The 21,584-nt window shown below is 38.7% G+C and overlaps 1 protein-coding gene across 2 annotated transcripts in view; it reads left to right on the plus strand.

Moving 5' to 3' along the window:
- The first annotated feature begins 826 nt into the window (after window positions 1-826).
- bean1 (brain expressed, associated with NEDD4, 1) overlaps window positions 827-21,584 on the plus strand; it is a 79,259-nt gene continuing 58,501 nt past the window's right edge. Inside the window, exon 1 of one of the 2 annotated variants that reach the window (XM_057847527.1) lies at window positions 827-1,122. In XM_057847527.1, the coding sequence (XP_057703510.1) occupies window positions 1,089-1,122 (34 nt within the window). In that variant the 5' untranslated portion in view covers window positions 827-1,088. Of the gene's footprint in view, window positions 1,123-18,191; window positions 18,678-21,584 lie in introns of those variants that run through there. The other variant, XM_057847528.1, reaches the window with a different exon arrangement.

Below are 21,584 nucleotides of genomic sequence, written 5' to 3' on the forward strand. Positions count from 1 at the left end.
GCCTGACAAAAGTATTGGCACCCTCAGCCTAATACTTGGTAGCACAACCCTTAGACAAAATAACTGCGAACAACAGCTTCCGGTATCCATCAATGAGTTTCTTACAATGCTCTGCTGGACTTTTTGGCCATTCTTCTTTGACCAACTGCTCCAGGTCTCTGAGATATGAAGGGTGCCTTCTCCAAACTGCCATTTTCAGATCTCTCCACAGGTGTTCTATGGGATTCAGGTCTGGATTCAGGTCTGGACTCATTCCTGGCCACTTTAGAAGTCTCCAGTGCTTTCTCTCAAACCGTTTTCTAGTGCTTTTTTAAGGGTGTTTTGGGTCATTGTCCTGCTGGAAGACCCATGACCTGTGAGGGAGACCCAGCTTTCTCACACTGGGCCCTACATTATGCTACAAATTTTTTTGGTCGTCTTCAGACTTCATAATGCAATGCACACGGTCAAGCAGTCCAGTGCCAGAGGAAGCGAAGCAACCCCAAATCATCAGTTTGTAAATTTAACTGGTTGCCTCGCGTTATTTTCTACAATCATGTCTTGGTCAAATGACTTCCTGCCTCAGGCAGTTTTTTTAACCAAATCAATAAATACCAATGCACTTGCTAAAAATTGTGTTTTGTCTGGTTTTCCAGAAGTAAAATGTAACAGGTAAATATGACAGGTAAAGCCTTAAAGGGACTCCAATAGCACTTGACTGGTTTCAGATTATCTCGCATATTTTGTCCTGGAGAGATTAAAACTGTGACCACTGGGCGGCGGCAGTGGACTACACGAGGTAGTGGAGGAGGAAGAGGAGGATGAGGACGAAGAGGAGGATGCAGCCGGGATGCTGATGATGCTCCAGTGGACTATCCTGCAGGGAAGGGCACGCCAAGAAAAAGAAGGCGGCGGATCAGCGCAAGGACGGACTTGAGCGTGGACGTGAAAAAGACAGCCAGGGACGAGGAATAAAGCAAGCAAGGATGGAAAGAGGCAAGCCAGTTTGAGCGTGTGGCTATTCTGAGGAGGTGGGCCACGTCCCGGGAGGCGGGAACGCCGATCACGTGGCGTCCGCGCTGATGTGAGGAGACACAAGAGCAAAGCAGATGAATGTGTACTCGGACGTCCACGTTACTGCAGGTGAGACCATCTCTGTGGGTGTGCACTTGTGTCAATGTCACATTGGTCTCGTGATGTCACTAGAATGTCCTCACGTGACTGACGTGGACCCCATTGATAATGTCGTGCGAAATATTGCCAGCCTAATTTTTAGGATGAACAGAAAAGTCAGGTCCTTCAATTGATTCTTTGTTCACCAGGGGGAAATAAAAACCTTTTATTCTATCTTATTCTGTTCTTCAGTAATCAGCAGTAGAAGATGGGTTGTTTTGTGATATTTTCCATCATTTTCCCCCAAAATCTCTCACATGGGCTCATAAACCAGGTAGCGCTCATATCTGTGCATCCCTGCCATCTGCTGGTTATTGGGCAGCAGCAAACTGTTTGACAATCGGTAGTTTAAAAAAAAAGCTAGTTTATAAAGTCTTTACTGTGATTAACTCAGTGGCTACTAGTGACGGCAGAAGACACATTAACAATAAGTAAAAAGAAAACGTTTCTATTAAGTCATATTTTTAAATAAAATACACATACATAACTATTTTGAGATAAAGATATGTTTTGTTTTTTCTTTGTTAATTTAAAACAGCAGCAAATATTTAGCTGCTGTGCTAAACTGTGACCAGCCCATGCACACAGGCTGTGGGCTTGTACATTGATTCATAACCCAGCATACACACTCTAATTATAATTAGGGTTGGACATCGGGCATCGATGGGATTCTAACACTCCAATGCTCCCGGGACCGTTCGAATTTTTAGATTTCGATCCCATGTTTCGATGACCTGACCGTCGAGCTGAGAGAAAATCACGAAGAAGAAGCCACTTGAAGCGTGTGTTTGTGCATTGCAACTTGATTACAACCATGGACACCGTGCGGGGGCGCTCAAAAGTTTTGCTCAACTTTACAAAAAAAAAAAAAAAAGACCAGTAAGCTCAGTGCAACATTTGCAACACAACTATATCATGCAAAGGTGGCTGCACGACTAATATGATTAAACACCGCCAGCTTCATGGAATAAAAGTGTTGAGTGCATAGCTGAGTGCTGCGGTTTTGACACACAGCGCCGGTCCTCTAACCAGTCAGAACCAGGTAAGTAAAACAATAACTTACGTCTGTCTTCTGCTGCCCCCTCGACTCGACCCTGGATTAAGCAGTAGACAATGGATGGATGGACCGAATAGTATGAGAATAAATCGTACAATTACATCAGGCTACGGTAGTTATCACATGGCGTTAGCACATGTATAGACAACCAGATGTGAAATGACAGACTCGCCGGCGTTAGTAAACAGCCGCCATCTTAAAGCAGTAGACTTCTCAGTCAGTATAGCCTACATAAGCAACTACGTACTTTACGTAGAGCGTTGCCGCCTCCGTTAAAATCAACAGTGTTAAAAAATCATCAAATTCTAATCGATACAAGAATTTATACTAATGCTTCGTCGTAGCTCCCTAATAAGGTACATGTGTGGCAAAAGAATATGTGTCAATGTTTTTTCCGTGAGCTTTTGAAAACTAAACATCTTTGTGAGAGTGAACTTCTGTGCAAAGAAACTTCATCACATTCACGTTCAAAGATCGATATTTAAATACAAGTTAAAAATAGCCCTGTGAGAAGTTCATATAATTTTAAAAAATCATTGAGAAGTTAAGACATTAATAATATACTAGCTATTTTTTTTTTACCCTGCCTCTTAAAAGAATTGAAATTGAGAATCGTTCGGAACCGGAATCGAAATGTGGAATTGGAACCTGAATCGTTCAATTTCAATGATGCTCAACCCTAACTATAATGTTAATGTCGTTTATCATTTTTCACATGAATTTATTTTTTTTAGTTTTACGGTATTGCAACTATATACTTTATATGAATGTGAGCCTGCTAGGGGGAGTGACATCACAGTTGCCTCCTCACGGTGGGCCCCGCCATTCTCGCACCTCTTTTAACGCACCAGACGTAAATCATATCCACGGGTGAGCTTTGGCAAGGGGCGGTGGGACTGGTGGCTGGGTAGAACCTCCATGCACCAGTCAACACTGCTTTACGCCGGGGTCTCCTATTTTAATGCATACACAGCACTACCCTACCCACGCAATCCCATCATGCGATTGGCTGGGGAAGGGCCGCGTCCCTGGGGTGGTTATCGCCGTCATTTCCACTCGTCTACAGGACTATCACATGTCTGATGGGATTCACACATAAGTTGGTGCAATGAGACACACTCAAGTAGAAAAAATCAGGAACTCAGGTTTCAGGATTAGAGATCAGATAACATAGAATAGGATGCTAGCATACTCACACTTACAAGGGATTCACACAAATACTGTGTTCTACACCTCACAGGGCCGATTTGTGTACACTCCACCCCTCCCAATCACTTATCTTTCTGCCTCTCAGCCCCTTGTTTTTTCCTTGGTCAATAGGCCCTCCATGGTGTCAACTGGAAATACAACTGACTAATGATAGCACCAACATATTCATAGTCTAGGCCAGGGGTCAGAAACCTATGGCTCACGAGCCAGATATGGCTCTTTTGACGGCTGCATCTGCCTCGCAGACAAATCTTCAATTAAAAAAAAAAGTTTCGTTTTGTAATGAGAGGGCGCTAGAAGTTTGGGGAAAACAGGCGGGCGTAAGGGCTACAGGGGAAGCGTTAAAATTAGAAACCAGTAAAGGGCGCTCACATTTTTTCCTTTGGCAAGCCAGTGATCAGGCGACATTCGGGACAGGTGCTGCAGTGGAGAACGCAAAAGTCTGATGATGCGTCTGGCAGTTGGTTTAAATAATAGCTATGCATCCGTAGCGTGGTGCAGACAGAGATGAAATGCTTCAGTCTGTTGCTACACATTTAATTTTGTTTTATTTCCATTTTCTTGTACAGCTGAAACAAGATAAAAACAACAACGTCCGTCTCGCATTGCTGCACACAGACGGCTCATTTCTTATTCGCTCTAACATGCTAATTCTTATATAATAATATTAATAAACACAATTTTTGTGTGTCATTTAACTTCTGCATTTTAGACACGACTAGCATTCACTCGTCGTCCACCCGCCATTTCGAACACATCTGCAGTCATACATAAACATACTTAAAGATCAACATATTTCCGAACTATATTAACACACAATACATATCACAAAAATAAAGCAATCCGCTAATATACACAGTCAAATTACACTCTTTTTCTCACCTGAAACAAGAAAAAAAAAAATACTTTTAACAACGTCCATCTCGCATTGCTGCACAGACGGCTCTTTTCTTATTCGCTCTCAAATGCAGACAGTTATTGCCCATGCACGCCAAGAAGCCAACACTGCCCCCAACTGGTTTAAAACCGTGAGTACCACAGTCTTTTAAGACTGAAACTTATGTATTTTGCACAAACACAACGACATAAGATTAAACATTTTAAACATAGGCTGAATCTTTCTGTGGACACAACATATTAAAATAACTATTGTAATATTATCTAATTATTATTTAAAAAGAATTCAGAGACTTATTGTACTTTCAAAGTGTTTAAATTACATAAAATGCACATATTACTTGTATTTTTAGTTTTAAACATATTGTATGGCTCTCACAGAATTACTTTTAATAATATGTGGTGTTCATGGCTCTCTCGGCCAAAAACGTTCCCGACCCCTGGTCTAGGCGTTCAATGTATTTCTTGTTGCTGTTTGTGCTTCTTCTGTCTCTCTCATTCTCCTTTTCTTTTGTCCCCCCATAACCCCTTTCTGTTCGCTGCTTTCTACTAGTAAAGGAAAATGTTGAATGATCACAACTGGAGTATGTCATACTTCCAAGTGATACATTAAAACTGTTCAGACCAATCGGACAGTCAGATTTCCATTCTCCGTGTCAAGCAACTGAACAGGACAGGTTTAAAGGGTAAAAAAAAATGTGAGCCCCCCTATATTAGTAAAAATATGAGGAAAAACACACATAATAATGTTTTGAAAATCTTAAAATGCTACGTATTTAGTTAAAAGGGATTGGACATCAATTACTGTCAATGACAGTCAATGAACTAATCCAATTTCCAGTATATAAAATGACTTATCAATATCAAGTATATCAAAATAATAAGAAAATATTGGAAAACTACAACTCAAATGCAATCCATTCATTCTCTGAGTGGTGAGAAAATATGCAGTGGTGAAATGAGGTGAAAGTTAACACACACGCGCACGCACACTAGTGAACCGTAGGCGTGTTGTAGTGATTTTTGGCTCCAGCAGCTGCTCTCCTCTTCCTCCCACACACTTTGTAAACTCTTTTGTTTGAGCAGCAAGGTCGGCTGACGTTAGAAACACGGATATTTTGACCAGGTTTGATAAATAAAATAAAATAAAATAAAATAAAGATGCATTTGATGTGAATGAACGAGGGGTTGCAAACAGAGTGTTAGGGTGAGCTGGAAAGGCATGGATGAGAGAGCACACATGTGAGAATTATCTGGTACATGTTGGAGTGATGCCAAGGCTTCAAGATAGACTCGATTCCCTTTGGTGACCTTTTCTGTTGGCTGCTTCGGTGGATAGAAAGATACAGTAAGTACTAGTGGGGATCTGACAACTGGAGGAAAATTCCTTGTGGCTTCCGAGCATTTTAAAGCACCACAAAACAGTCATGGTTCGCCATAATTATGTGCGTGTGTGTGTGTGGGGGGGTCAATTAAGGTTCTTGTTTCGACACAGAGTGTGAACATGACCTCCAACAAACTCATGTAACATTTGAGATTTTTTTTCTGTAAACTACTGTAAGGTCATAATTTGGTCTTGTTTTCAAGAAGTTCCAATGATAAAAACCGTACCTCCAACCTCCGACTAAATAAATGCACGGTATGTACAGTGGGGCAAATAAGTATTTAGTCAACCACTAATTGTGCAAGTTCTCCCACTTGAAAATATTAGCGAGGCCTGTAATTGTCAACATTGGTAAACCTCAACCATGAGAGACAGAATGTGGGGAAAAAAACCCAGAAAATCACATTATTTGATTTTTAAATAATTTAAGTAATAAGTATTTGGTCAATACCAAAAGTTCATCTCAATACTTTGTTATGTACCCTTTGTTGGCAATAATGGAGGCCAAACGTTTTCTGTAACTCTTCACAAGCTTTTCACACACTGTTGCTGGTATTTTGGCCCATTCCTCCATGCAGATATCCTCTATAACAGTGATGTTTTGGGGCTGTCGTTGGGCAACACGGACTTTCAACTCCCTTCACAGATTTTCACTGGGGTTGAGATCTGGACACTGGCTAGGCCACTCCAGGACCTTGAAATGCTTCTTACGAAGCCACTCCTTTGTTGCCCTGGCTGTGTGTTTGGGATCATTGTCATGCTGAAAGACCCAGCCACGTCTAATCTTCACTGCTCTTGCTGATGGAAGGAGATTTTCACTCAAAATCTCTCGATCCATGGCCCCATTCATTCTGTCCTTTACACGGATCAGTCGTCCTGGTCCCTTTGCAGAAAAACAGCCGCAAAGCATGAAGCTTCCACCCCCATGCTTCACAGTGGGTATGGTGTTCTTCGGATGCAATTCAGTATTCTTTCTCCTCCAAACACGAGAACCTGTGTTTCTACCAAAAACTTCTATTTTGGTTTCATCTGACCATAACACATTCTCCCGGTCCTCTTCTGGATCATCAAAATGATCTCTGTCGAACCGCAGACGGGCCTGGACGTGTACTTACTTCAGCAGGGCGACACATATGGCAGTGCAGGATTTGAGTCCCTGGCGGTGCATTGTGTTACTGATAGTAGCCTTTGTTACTGTGGTCCCAGCTCTCTGTAGGTCATTCACTAGATCCCCCCGTGTGGTTCTGGGATTTTTGCTCACCGTTCTTGTTATCATTTTGACGCCACGGGGTGAGGAGGGAGTTGAAAGTCCGTGTTGCCCAACGACAGCCCCAAAACATCACTGCTCTAGAGGAGATCTGCATGGAGGAATGGGCCAAAATACCAGCAACAGTGTGTGAAAAGCTTGTGAAGAGTTACAGAAAACGTTTGGCCTCCGTTTTTGCCAACAAAGGGTACATAACAAAGTATTGAGATGAACTTTCGGTATTGACCAAATATTTTTTTCCCACCATGATTTGCAATTAAATTCTTTAAAAATCAAACAATGCGATTTTGTTTTTTTTCCACATTCTGTCTCTCATGGTTTAGGTTTACCCATGTTGACAATTACAGGCCTCTCTAATCTTTTCAAGTAGGAGAACTTGCACAATTGGTGGTTGACTAAATACTTATTTGCCCCACTGTAAATGTTAGGTCATATTATTAACCTTTTAAAGGGCACTTATTTAACCTATTGGCTAGTGATAGCTCTAGAAGTCTAATTTATTTTGACTTGGAGTGAGCAATCATTCGCTGCAAGTCCTCCCTGTCAAAATGGATTGGACATCTATATAGTGCCGTCAACAGAACGAATGAATTGGTTTCTATTGTTATTAGTTATGCAATGAGTTAAAATAGTATTTAACCATTATTAACTTTTTATTAATATTTTCTTCATATATTTTGTTAATGAATCATAATTAAGGCCTGGCTTCTACATACAGTATGTGGACCACATTGTAATATTGTGGCGTCCAACCTACATGACCCAAAATGTGATGTTCACAAGCTGTATGTGGACAAGTGTTTTTAATAACGTTCCTAACGGCACATGGTGTTGTTTTTTTCAGTAGCGAGTAATCTAATTAAGGTTTTCACGAATGACATATCCATAAACCTTGTGTTATGTTTTTTAATCAAAACAACTACAGCAAAGATAGGAGAGGCAGGAGATTCAGAGCCTCACCTGCATATTTAAAAATATATCTTAATATATTTTAGGGGTGTGAGGATACACACAAGTCACGGTTCAGTACATAACTTGGTATGGGGGTCACAGTTTGGTGGAGGTTCAATACAACAGGAAAAACAAAAGGCTTTTTTCCCTCACATCATTTGAAAGTTAAAGTTTGTACACCATTACAGTGTGACCAACGTTTTTTTAATGAAAAAAATCAGTTCAATCATTTAATATAAACATCTTTGATGTGAAAAATGTTATAGCATGTATAATGTAATAACGTGTAGAACATGAAAAGTAACATCAGTTACTTTGCTGAGCAACTAATTACTCTTACAATGAGGTAACTGAGTTACAAACTCAATTACGTTTTGGGAAAAGTAATTTGTAACTGTAACTAATTACTTTTTTAAAGTAAGATTAACAACACAAATGTGGATGCCATGTTTGAATTAATTTTATTTTCTTCATTACCAGATACAGTCTCTTCCCCTAACAAATAACCACAGTTGGATGTTTCCGCCAGACTGTAATATCAGTCAGAGTTAGCTAGGACGGTTATGTAATAAGGAAGCAGAATGCATGCAATGGATTTAAACCAAGAAGGTGCCACTTTCAGCAATAAATGAGCTGGAAAATTAATATTTGGCTTTAATATTGATTAATGCTGTTGTCTTCTCACCATTTTCATGTCTTCTTTCATTTTGTGTATGTGGACGAAGCTATTTACCAGTGATGTCATGGACACCGTAATTGTCATCAAAGGCTTGAGAAAACATTGAAACATAACTTTGTTTTTGCATGGTCAATACTTTTTGATGAAAATGTCCAAAAGAACACATAGGTCATTTAAACTCAGAATGCTGGCAGCGGTCATTTTCTGTCAATGGTTGTGAATTAGTTAAAACACGGGTGTAGGTTTGGTATTAGCATTGGTTGGGACAATATAACAGCATAACCTGGATGTACACTTTTTGCTGGGGATGGGACATTAATAAGACCAGATTATTGAACGGGCATCAGGGCTACATTTCTTATAAATATGGAACTAATTAATTAATAGGCTATACGATCAATCTGTCAAATCTGTCTTGACTTACACTAACTTTCATGTGTATTGGTTCAGGTGATATACGTTCGATTCAAACCTTTGTTTTCAAAAAATACTAAAGAAACATTTTGAAGTGCAAGTCCCTTTATCAAAAAAAAACAAGCTATCCAAGAACGGGTGCACTCCTGGAGGACACTGGAGCACCTCTAGACTCAAACTAAAGCATTGTATTATAATAGTGATTTGGGAAAAAAAATTAATAAAAACAAATCTGAGATACCAAGGACCGGTCTACATCTGAGGAGACTACACCAAGACTCGAACCAAAGTACTCTCATAAAAATTCTGATGTGTGATTTTATTTCACATATTTTTTTTTTTTGTCAGTTCATGTTCATGTCAGTGTACCCCTGAAGTGGACCCATTCTTCACCACGTTACATCACCTTAATGCACATAATGCAAACAATAATCCAAATGAGGGGGCCTATTTTCAAAAACTTAAAATTCAATGTTTTCAAAACCAAAGGCGCTAGTGACCTAAAACCAAAACAGGCACCTCCCTTAGGCAAATATGAGTCTCCATGAGCGGCATAAAAAAAAAATCAAAGTCGTTTCCTAATAAAATTCCCGATTAATTATTTTTTATCTAAGTGTAACAAAACCTAAAATGGCTATAAAATTATCAGATTTAACGCGAGATGCACAAAAATCCCCAAATGCAGAGATATTTACCTATATTTTTAGGATCAATACAAATATTTAACATATCAACGAAGTTTTTGCCCAAAATAGCGACTTCAATTTTTTAAATTTAGTACAATTTTGACGTTTTCAACAGCTAAAAAATCACTCAGTTTTCACATCAGAAACTTAATATTTGAGGAAAGCAAGCAGAATCATCTTAATCTGCGTTTTTTTTCATGGTTTTTCATGCCTAATATAAACTGAAAGAAAGGGTAAAATCCGCGCTTTCAAGTCATGTTGAGAGCAGCGCTCTATGTCAAATACTTCATTTTTCACGGCGCTTTAAAGATGCCACGTGATTGAACGGGCTGGCGTGATCATAGAACGGCAAGCTTGCGTCAGATTGGTGAAATTGGTCGAGCTACTCTTGGTATCGCTGACAAAAAAATAAATCTAATACGTACAATAAAGAGGGATTATGTAACGATTGTTGTGTAGTGCAAGTCCCTTTATCAAAAAAACAGGGAGCTATCCAAGAATGGGAGCACTCCTGGAGGACACTGGAGCACCTCTAGACTCAAACTAAAGCATTGTAATATAATAGTGATTTGGGGAAAAAAAGTTAACAAAAACAAATCTGAGATACCAAGGACCGGTCTACATCTGAGGAGACTACACCAAGACTCGAACCAAAGTACTCTCATAAAAATTCTGATGTGTGATTTTATTTCACATATTTTTTTCATGTCAGTTCATATTCATGTCAGTGTACCCCTGAAGTGGACCCATTCTTCACCACGTTACATCACCGTAATGCACATAATGCAAACAATAATCTATCTACAATTCCGATTAATTATTTTTTATCTAAGTATAAAAAAAAACTAAAATGGCTATAAAATTATCAGATTTCACGTGAGATGCACAAAAATCCTCAAATGCAGAGATAATCACCTATATTCTCAGGATCAATAGTAATATTTAACATATCATCTATGAATAAAATCGATTAAATATTTTTTTTTAAATTTAGTACAATTTTGACGTGTTTTCAACAGCTAAAAAATCACTGTTTTCACATCAGAAACTTAATGCTTGACGAAAGCATGCAGAATCATCTTAATCTGCGTTTTTTCGTGGTTTTTCATGCCAAATATAAACTGGGAGAGAGGTTAAAATCCATGCTTTCAAATCATGTTGAGAGCAGCGCTCTATGTCAAATACTTCATTTTTCACGGCGCTTTAAAGATGCCACGTGATAGAACGACAAGCTTGCGTCAGATTGGTGTAATGGAGTCATGTGATTATTGTTGCAATGTCTCATTGGTGAAATTGGTCGAGCTACTCTTGGCATCACTGGCAAAAATCAATAAATCTAATACGTAGAATAAAGAGGGATTATATAACGATTCTTGTGTTGCCCAATGAAGCGGCGTAAGAGTAGCATTTTTTTCTTCACAAATCTACTCAAGTAAAAGTAAAAACTATGGCTTCGTAAAACTACTCTTAGAAGTACATTTTTCTCAAAAAGTTACTCAAGTAAATATAACTACCCACCACTGGGTGGACGTGAAACATTTCCTATATGAGAAGATAGACAGGGGTGTGTATATAAAAAAAAAGAGACCCATTCAAGGCAAAACATTTCCTCAGGCATTGTGTTTTCAGACTTTTCTGTGAGTCTACTCTTTATAGAAATGAGAACCAAATTTCATGTTTCTAAGTGAAACGGCTTGAGGGAATGAATAGTCAGACTACTCCTACTACTGAGTCTTTGTCTTTGAAGGATCCTGAAAACACCCTAAAGGACCCACATCTTGCAAAATGACAGATTCTACACATGCTGGAGAGGCTTACCAATTTGTTATTGCAGTAAACTTGCACCAAGGGCTGAATGATTAAAAACGATGAGTTATCCCTGGAAATGCCTGCTAAGACCTGCCCCCCAAAAACTTCAAACAACGTAAAATGGCAACTTCCTGTGTTTTACTGCTTCCTGCATCTGCTTTGTGCATCTACCTTAATTACCACTGCACATAATCAGCGGAATACTATACATAATACATTACATGGCCTGGAAGATAATGAGTTGAGGACAAGCCTACCAAATTTTATTTTGAAGATTAAAAACTGGTTTGAGGGGCTGACCCCCCCCCCCCCCTTAAAACAAATATATTTCAGTCAAAAGTTAATCTTTAGTGAAAAATGGTTGCTTTTAAACTAAAGTGGTTGACTTCATGTCATTTAGTGTGGGGTGGACATGCCTACCAAATGTGATGATGCTATGTGAAGCTGTCTTTGGATGGCAAATAAGAAAAATATTCCAGTATTCATTAGAGGTATAACAGTACACTAAAATGTTATTTCAGTTCAATTCAGTTCATTTCCGGGACAAAAAACATAAAAGGGATCCACGGATAGAAAGACTTGTAGTTCTTAAATGATGAACGTTTCTATGAGTTAGAATAATATTATATTGAAACCCCAAAAACTCTTTGAACTTCACATAGTGTGACGTATGTTTTTTTAAATGGGAAAAAAACATGAAAACTAAAACAGTTACTTTGCCAAGTAACTAATTACTCTTAAATTCAGGTAATTGAATTACTAACTCAATTACTTTTTGGGAGAAGTCATTTGTAACTGTAATTAATTACTTTTTTAAAGTAAGATTAACAATGCTGCATACAAGACATGTTTTTTCACTTTTTTCCCCAATGTATAGTAAAATTGTTTTTCAAAAAAAAAAAAAAAAAAATTAATGTTTTTAAGCACTTTAAATGTAATAATTATGATAAGTTGAAAACATTTTACTTTCCCACCGAATTATTTTCAAACAGGAATAAAGTAGTAGAAAAATGCTTGGCTTTATCAAATGCAATATTGAGTGAGTCCACTCACTCCACAGCTCACTTACACACAATGAGTTGCCACAGCAAATGTTTAACAAGTTAAACAATGATTGACGCATGCAGCGCTTTGAAGCTTTGGTTTAAAAGCATCTGTGTTGGGCAGAAAAAAAAACGTTTTGGTAGATTGTTTTTGACAAAAAAAACAAAAACAAAAAAAGAAATAAAAAATGGAAATAATAGTGTATTTAACTTTGGGGATTAAATATTATACGTTCAAAAATGTTTTTTTTAATTTTTTTTTAACAACACCACCTGACACCTTGCTTTCTACTGGGCCAAGTTGAATAAGGCGTCATTGGAATGAAAAAGTAAACTGTTGACAGAGTCATTGTTAACATGGTACAAAAACGATTTGCTGTTTTTTTTTTCTTGACAAGAAACAGCAACATTTTCTAAAATTGAATTTGAGGTTGAAAATGAAGATGATTGTCCTTTGGGTCTTCAAATAGGTACAGTGGTATGAAACAATATCTTAACCTTTTGGAATTTATCACATTTATGCATAAAATCACCATCAAATGTGATCTGATCTTTGTCAGAATCACACAGATGAAAAAACAGTGTCTGCTTTAACTAAAACCACCCAAACTTTCATAGGTTTTCATATTTTAATGAGGATAGTATGAAAACAATCACAGAGGGGGGAAAATAAGTAAGCGAACCATCACATTTAATATTTTGTTGCCCCTCCTTTGGCAGCAATAACTTCAACCAGACGCTTCCTGTAGCTGCATATCAGTCTGGCACATCGATCAGGACTAATCATTCTTCTCTACAAAACTGCTGTAGTTCAGTCGGATTCCTGGGATGTCTGGCATGAATCACTTTCTTTAGGTCATCTCAAGGCCACAGCAGCTCAATGGGGTTCAAGTCTGGACTTCGACTTGGCCACTTTAGTGTATTTTGTTTATCTGAAACCATTCTGAAGTTGATCTACATCTGTGTTTTGGGGCCTCAGGTTTTCCTGCACAACAGCCTGATAAACGTTTGAATTCATTCTTCCATTAATGATTGCAAGTTGTCCAGGCCCTGAGGCAGCAAAATAGCCCCAAATCATGGTGCCACCTCCACCATGCTTCACGGTGGGGATGAGGTGTTGATGTCGATGAGATGTTCCATTTTTTCTCCACACATGACGTCGTGTGTTACTCCCAAATAATTAAACTTTGGTTTCATCAGTCCACAAAATATTTTGCCAAAACTTCTGTGGAGTGTCCACATTAAAAGAGCAACAATTTATTTTAGGCAGGAGTGGCTTCCTCCCTGGAGTCCTCCCATGAACACCATTCTTGGCCATAGTTTTACATATAGTTGATGTGTGCACAGAGATATTGGACTTTGCCAGTGATTTCTGTTAGTCTTTACTTCTCTGCGCTGAACTCTTGGCATCATCTTTGGTGGACGGCCTCTCCTTGGGAAAGACGTAACAGTGCCAAACTCTCTCCATTTGTAGACAACTTCTCTGACTGCCGATTAATGAACATCCAGACTTTTACAGATGGTTTTGTATCCTTTCCCAGCTGTATACAAATCAACAATCCTTGATCGCAGGTCTTCAGACAGCTCTTTTTACCGAGCCATGATGCACATCAGACAATGCTTCTCATTAAGACAATTCTTACCAGGTGTGTGTTTTATAGTGTGCAGGGCAGCTATAAACCACACATCAGTGATTGGGCACACACCTAACTTAAATTGTTTGGTAAAAATTGGTTTTAATTTCTCTTTAAGTCTTCTTAGGCAGAGGGTTCACTTACTTATTTTCCCCTTCTGTCATTGTTTGCATGCTATCCTCATTAAAATATGAAAATCTATAAATGTTTGGGTGGTTTTAGTTAAAGCAGACACTGTTTTTACATCTGTGTGATTTTGACAAAGATCAGATCACATTTGATGGTAATTTTACGCAGAAATGTGAGAAATTCCAAAAGGTTCAGATACTTTTTCATACAACTTTCAGACATGTTTGCATTTTAGCGATATTATTGTTTGTTGTTGCTGTTGAGCTGCCGCGTGCAGAGCGCCGTTAGACATTTTTGTGCAATTTAATTTAGTGTTTTGAAAAAGGGGGGTTAAAAATAAGTCCCGGTTTTAGTTTTCAAATGTGTTCATGTGTCTTTGCGCCGTTTAGCTGCGGAGATTTGCATTATAATACATGGGCGCTTTTATTTCTATTAAAAAAATTCTCCAACACACACTGAAGGTGAAATAGAATGCCGTCTTGGTAGTAGCCTAGTAGTAGTAGTCATAGGCAGAGTTTGACTTTTGGAGCATGGGGGGCACAATATGTTGATGACCCCGAAATGCAGTGTCAGCAATAAAATTAACTTACAAGAATATTTGTAATAATAAGTTGAAAATGAGCATTTTTTTGGTTTCCCATCATTCTTGGCTGCTTACTTTTTCTTACATACTTTTGGCCAACATCGTCATCCATTGACTAGGATACGCCCACCGGTGTCGTGCCACTATAGTTACCCCGGTCTGGGTGGAGCCACTGCAGTTCATTGATTTGCTTGATTTCCCTGTTTTGGTGATGTAGTTATCTACGAGGTTTTAAAACATGGCACATCCATCAAAAAACAAACAAACGAATTTTTCTGTCGTATACCATAACATACGTACTGAACGTTAAAAAAGGCAATGTTTCTCCTGTTTGGTAAATGTCAATGTCCAGAATATATAACAGTGGTTCTTTTCTGGCTTCAATTAATTGTTTAAGTCCACAACCCTCATAACTAATGTGTTTGTGCGGCGTCCTGCGGCCAGGGGACACAATTTTTGACGAGGGTAACTACATTGGCAAGACACCGGTGGTGGCTCTGTTGTACAATTAGCATTTTTAGTGGGACAAATTGAAACTCTGCTCACCATTGGTCTTTAGCGTTTCATGGTCCACATTTTCAATCCTTGGTTCTTGCTCAGTAGTTGTTGTCGCTTTTGAAAGCTTGGGTTTGAAAAAAATTACGTATACACATCTTGCCTTTTCGGTCCTCGGGTGGTTTTTGCTGAGCAAAGCAACTGACCGCCTAAGGTGCTAGTCACATAATCTGTTTGAAAAATAATTTTGACCCAATATAAAATATCTTTTTTTGTTCATTTCATTCATTTTTGTTTTTTGTTTAATTGCTGTACAACTTTTATAGACTATATTTTACCAGAAGTTTTCATTTTAAAATCATATACTGTATAGGAAAGTCAATTACATGGAATCACAGTTTTCGGCCACCAGGGGTGGCCTGGCCCTCCTGGCCCACCCCTGAAAATCAGCTCATGGTAGTAGTATGTAAACTATCCAGCATGCGTGTGTACTGCCATTGTCCACGACTTGTATGCAGAAAAGGCGTGAGCATGAGGAATTTGGACCGAAATGGCTTCCAGCGCTCCTGCATCCATGTGACCCATTACACCCTCAGTATTCATATTTGGAAATTACCCAAAACCACAAAAAGGACCATTTCAAAGGGGGGGGTGGCTTACTTTGTCTTTTGTTTTGTTTTTCAGGCATGCAGTCTTACGACTTTTTGATAGAATTCATAATCTAATCCTGTTTGCATTGACAAAAATCCAAAATTTTCCTAGAATAGCGGAAAAAGTCCTTTGAGGAGTCCCAGTACTTTTGTCCAACATTCATCCAAATCATCAACGCACATCCTCTGTGCTAAAACACATTACTTCTTTCCACGGAACCCAATCACAGCTTTTTACAAACTTTTACAGCCTAGCAGCCAAATTCCACGATATGAACACGAATTCCAAGTAGTTGAGTTTTTTTTCTTTTTAAATGCGAATCAAATGAGTAGCATTTAACCTCTTAGTATTGGGACTTGCATGACCTACAGTTGACAATGAGGTTGTTTGTGGAGCTGGAGGTTTTCCCCATTTGGGTAATTGGGAAACAGCGCTACTTTCCTTCTTTGATGGCTTGCTAGTAAGAACATTGCCATGTTGTTTCACAAACTCCTGCCTGTTCATAAAATGTATGACTTGTTTATTTCATTTATTGATTGGAACACTTGAAGCCTGTGGCATTTTCCAACAGAATTCAATGAAGCCACACTTTCACATCCACGAGGGTCTCACATAAATTACACTTTTTTTTATTTTTTATTTTAAAACATGGTAATGTAATGTAAATAGTGCTATTTTGTGGTTTGTAAAATGTTAGAAAAATATTTGAGGGGAAGCTGGAACAGACTAAGAGTATCTCCCTTTGTTTGAATCCATAAAGATGATTTGAAATAGGGCTGTCGAGGTTAATTGATTAACCCAAAACTAATCGATTATGAAATTATTCAACAGTTTTTCACCTATAGGATCATGTTTGTACGGTGGCCCTGAAGTGCTAAACACAACAGCAAATCAAAAAACACAATGGCAAATAACATAACATAACATAACAAAAATAAATAAATAAAAAACAAAATGCCAAATCATATAACAAGACAACAAATGATAAAAACACAATGAAAAATCACATAACAAAAAAAACTTTAAAAAAAACACAACAACAAATCAAAAAATGAAGTAACATTAAAGCAGGAAGTTTGAGATTTTTGAAATCAGGATTAGGGGGCCGTTTACATGGTGCCTCTCCGAGAATACGAAAAATTTCAAGTTTGCATTTATATGGGCCCGTCTCCAGTCGAACAATGTCGCAATTCCGCATGAAAACGATGTAGTATTCATGCCAAGCCCTGGGGGACAGTGCAGATTTACAAGGTGACAGCGAATGATGCACTTTGACCCCACCAAGCTCCTCAACCCGGAAAAAAATTATGCCCGCCCCCTCAAAGCAATGGCATTTTCAAAAACTCACAAAAATGGAAACATTCAACATATTTAATTTAAAAATATTATTAAAACAGTAAATTAAAGCTGACATTCCGCCATATTTGCTGTTTTTAATGTTTAGTAGCACCGCTGCGCATGCCCAATGTGACGTGTACGAGTGCTGACGTTATCGGCGTGGTCTCGCGCCGCGTTAGCCTTTGATATGCATGCGGAGCAAGCCCTCCTCAATCCCCCGCAATCGAATTCTTCCACTTTGGAGGCAGGATTCAGAATTTTTCGTCTTCGCCTTCCGTCTTCGCCGACACCATATGCACGCGAGGCCATTCCACTTCTCAGTCATTGCGTCTTTGTGTCGCAGAGTCGCCATGTAAACTGCCCCTTAATCTTCGAGTTGGGGGTGGTTAATTAGTCAGTAGAGTTGATTGAAAAAGATTCCGTATTGTTTGTCAGTCTTTTATTATTTTCAGGGCTCCTGAGCGATTATGCTAATACAAGCCAATATGGACATTTAGCATGCTAATAAAAAGCAATATTCACAGATCTAACATAGTCAAATAAATTCAAAACGCAGCTCAATGTTCAAAAGACTCAGATGTACAACAGATGTACAACAAGTTGAGTAAGGATGTTTTGATTAAGCTTGAGAACGATAAACCGATACGACCGGATATCCGGTTTTCCAGGTGAGAGAGACAGATGTATCGATTGTAAAGTTACTATTCGACAGTAATTAGCCATTAAATATTCAGTGAACCGATAATAGAGATAGAATTCGGCTATCGTGAGCACAAGAATCGGCTTCTAATGCCTAGTTCAATGCATTGCTTAATATGATAATTTAGCTTTTACATCACATGCTACGCTTGTGTCTTTCAGTGACTGACACAAGTGCGCGTCATTCGCCACACACCGCACACTTAGATCGAGACCGCACGCATGATATAATATGGACAAGCACTACTCACAGTCGTGGTTGCCACAAGTTACTTCCCATGCATTTCGGCAGAACCTCTACTAGTCGCCGTCATTACCTGATCGTCACGGGCGTGTCATAACAACGCGAGAGCTAACGAAACTACTGTAACGCACGCAGCATCGCGTTTTCTTCACAGCCCAAAACGAAAACGAAACTAGTAGTGGCAACGAAGCAACATGCTAAAACAATGGACAGTGTGATCACCGACGGCAGCGACGTGCTGTGATTGATTTTCAACGCACCCAGGAAAACAAAAGTCGGACTTTTAAGTGATGAAAGCAGCCAGATCTGTTCGCATGGGACAGAGCTTGTGTGAAGTGTGGAGCAGTACAGAAATCGTGAGTTTTAACCCTGAATAATAACCCACTACAATGCTGGAATGGGCGGCATATTGTTTCCACGAAACGCAGTCTGCTTAAACAAGAACATGTGGATTAGTTGATCTTCCTCAAGAAAAAATTGCCCTTCAAAAAAGATATGGACCGTGATGAGCAATAAAAAATGAGGAAGCACGGGCATAAGTGAATGACTTTGCTGTGTATTAGGTTAAAGTAATGATTATTGACCTGTCTAAAATGCTATGTTTTTATTCCCCCAATTATACCAGTCGTAAAGCATAAATTATTATTTATTTATGATAACACTAGAAGGTTTAATTTTTTTTTTCAAGAGCTGCTGCATATAATTAATATTTTTTGTTTGTAAAATGTTTACATTGAAAGTTTGCACTTAAATTACTTACCTCTTGTGTTAAAAACACCAGGAAATACAGTAATTGAATTACTGCACTTTATGGTTGTCTGTGACTGGAGTTTTATTGTATTATCAAAATATGGTCTTTTTTATATTTTTAAAATACTGTACGAACACACACAACAAATGTTTACTATCGTATCGTTTTCACTCTGTATCGAACCGTATCGTTCATAAACTGTATCGAATCGTATCGAATCGCTGGGCCTTAAAAATGTATCGTTTTTTAATCGAATCGTAACCTGTGTATCTAGATACATATCAAATCGGCTTCATGCCAGAGATTCCCAACCCTAGTTTTGATATAGAGTTTGAAGGAAGAAAAGATGCGAAGACTGAGTCACAGCCAGAAAGTGTTATTGACAGTGTTTATTTCTATTCACTGTTCCCCCCTCCAACTACAGTCTGTCACATTCACAACCAATTATACTGTAAAGCTGGTTAAACTGCAAGTTATGTTGTTGTAAGGTGTATTCATTTTTTGTTCATGTGCACCTTTTGATCTATGAGCACCTGCCCATCCATCAGTCTCTGCACGTGCACTGCCCTGCTCTCCAATGATAAATATGAATAAATACATGGAACACAAACACACAGCAAAATGTTTTTTTTTTTTTTTGGGGGGGGGTTAGTTGCGCTACTTCGCGGTTACTAATGATACCAGACGCCCAATCCATTTTGACTGGGAAGGGCGAATGAAAAAAACAACCTCCCAGTCAAAATGACTTCTATCTAAATGACTTATATCGCCATCAACGGCATGCAATGAGAAAGAAAATGATCAACTTTGAGTGTTACTCCGGTCTGTAACCAGTGTGTATTTCTGTTTTTTTTTTTCATCTCAATTTCATTAATGTTGTTTTGTATTAACATTGTGTTCATTTATAAATGTATTTATTTTATTAAAAAAAAAAACAGTGGGGCAAATACGTAATTAGTCAACCACCAATTGTACAAGTTCTCCTACTTGAGAAGATTAGAGGCCTGTAATTGTCAACATGGGTAAACCTTAACCATGAGAGACAAAATGTGGAGAAAAAAAACAGAAAATCACATTGTCTGATTTTTAAAGAATTTATTTCCAAATTAGAGTGAAAATAAGTATTTGGTCAGCTACAAACAAGCAAGATTTCGGGCTGTCAAAGAGGTCTAACTTCTTCTAATGAGGTCTAACGAGGCTCCACTCGTTACCTGTATTAATGGCACCTGTTTTAACTCATTATCGGTATAAAAGACACCTGTCCACAAGAAATGAAATGATGAGCAAAAATCCCAGAACCACACGGGGGGACCTAGTGAATGACCTACAGAGAGCTGGGACCACAGTAACAAAGGCTACTATCAGTAACACAATGCGCCGCCAGGAACTCAAATCCTGCACTGCCAGACGTGTACCCCTGCTGAAGCCAGTACACTTCCAGGCCTGTCCGCGGTTTGCTAGAGAGCATTTGGATGATCGAGAAGAGGACTGGGAGAATGTGTTATGGTCAGATGAAACCAAAATAGAACTTTTTGGTAGAAACACAGGTTCTCGTGTTTGGAGGAGAAAGAATACTGAATTGCATCCGAAGAACACCATACCCACTGCGAAGCATGGGGGTGGAAACATCATGCTTTGGGGCAGTTTTTCTGCAAAGGGACCAGGACGACTGATCTGTGTAAAGGAAAGAATGAATGGGGCCATGTATCGAGAGATTTTGAGTGAAAATCTCCTTCCATCAGCAATGGCATTGAAGATGAGACGTGGCTGGGTCTTTCAGCATGACAATGATCCAGACACACAGCCAGGGCAACAAAGGAGTGGCTTCGTAAGAAGCATTTCAAGGTCCTGGAGTGGCCCAGCCAGTATCCAGATCTCAACCCCATCGAAAATCTGTGGAAGGGAGTTGAAAGTCCGTGTTGCCCAACGACAGCCCCAAAACATCACTGCTCTAGAGGAGATCTGCAGAGAGAATGGGCCAAAATAACAGCAACAGTGTGTGAAAAGCTTGTGAAGAGTTACAGAAAATGTTTGGCCTCTGTTATTGCCAACAAAGGGTACATAACAAAGTATTGAGATGAACTTTTGTTATTGACCAAATACTTATTTTCCAACATATTTGCAAATAAATTCTTTAGAAATCAAACAATGTGATTTTCTGTTTTTTTTTTCCACATTGTGTTTCTCATGGTTGAGGTTTACCCATGTTGACAATTACAGGCCTCTCTAATATTTTCAAGTGGGAGAACTTGCACAATTAGTGGTTGACTGAATACTTATTTGCCCCACTGTATATAAAATAGTAATATAAAATCTTGAAGTTTTTTTTTTTACATGAACAAATATAGTCACTGGCTCGTGAAATGATTAAATGTTTTAAATTTCAACTTTTATATAGCTGTCACTGGAGCGAACAGTGTCTCTCAAATGGTTAAAAACCAGCCTCAGACCTAAAACGTCGCCCAAATTGTTGCCTGGTTTAATCTGTGATTATTCAACAACAAAATATTGG

The sequence above is a fragment of the Corythoichthys intestinalis genome, chromosome 10 (assembly GCF_030265065.1).
Source record: "Corythoichthys intestinalis isolate RoL2023-P3 chromosome 10, ASM3026506v1, whole genome shotgun sequence".
In the NCBI taxonomy this organism is placed as follows: Eukaryota; Metazoa; Chordata; class Actinopteri; order Syngnathiformes; family Syngnathidae; genus Corythoichthys; species Corythoichthys intestinalis.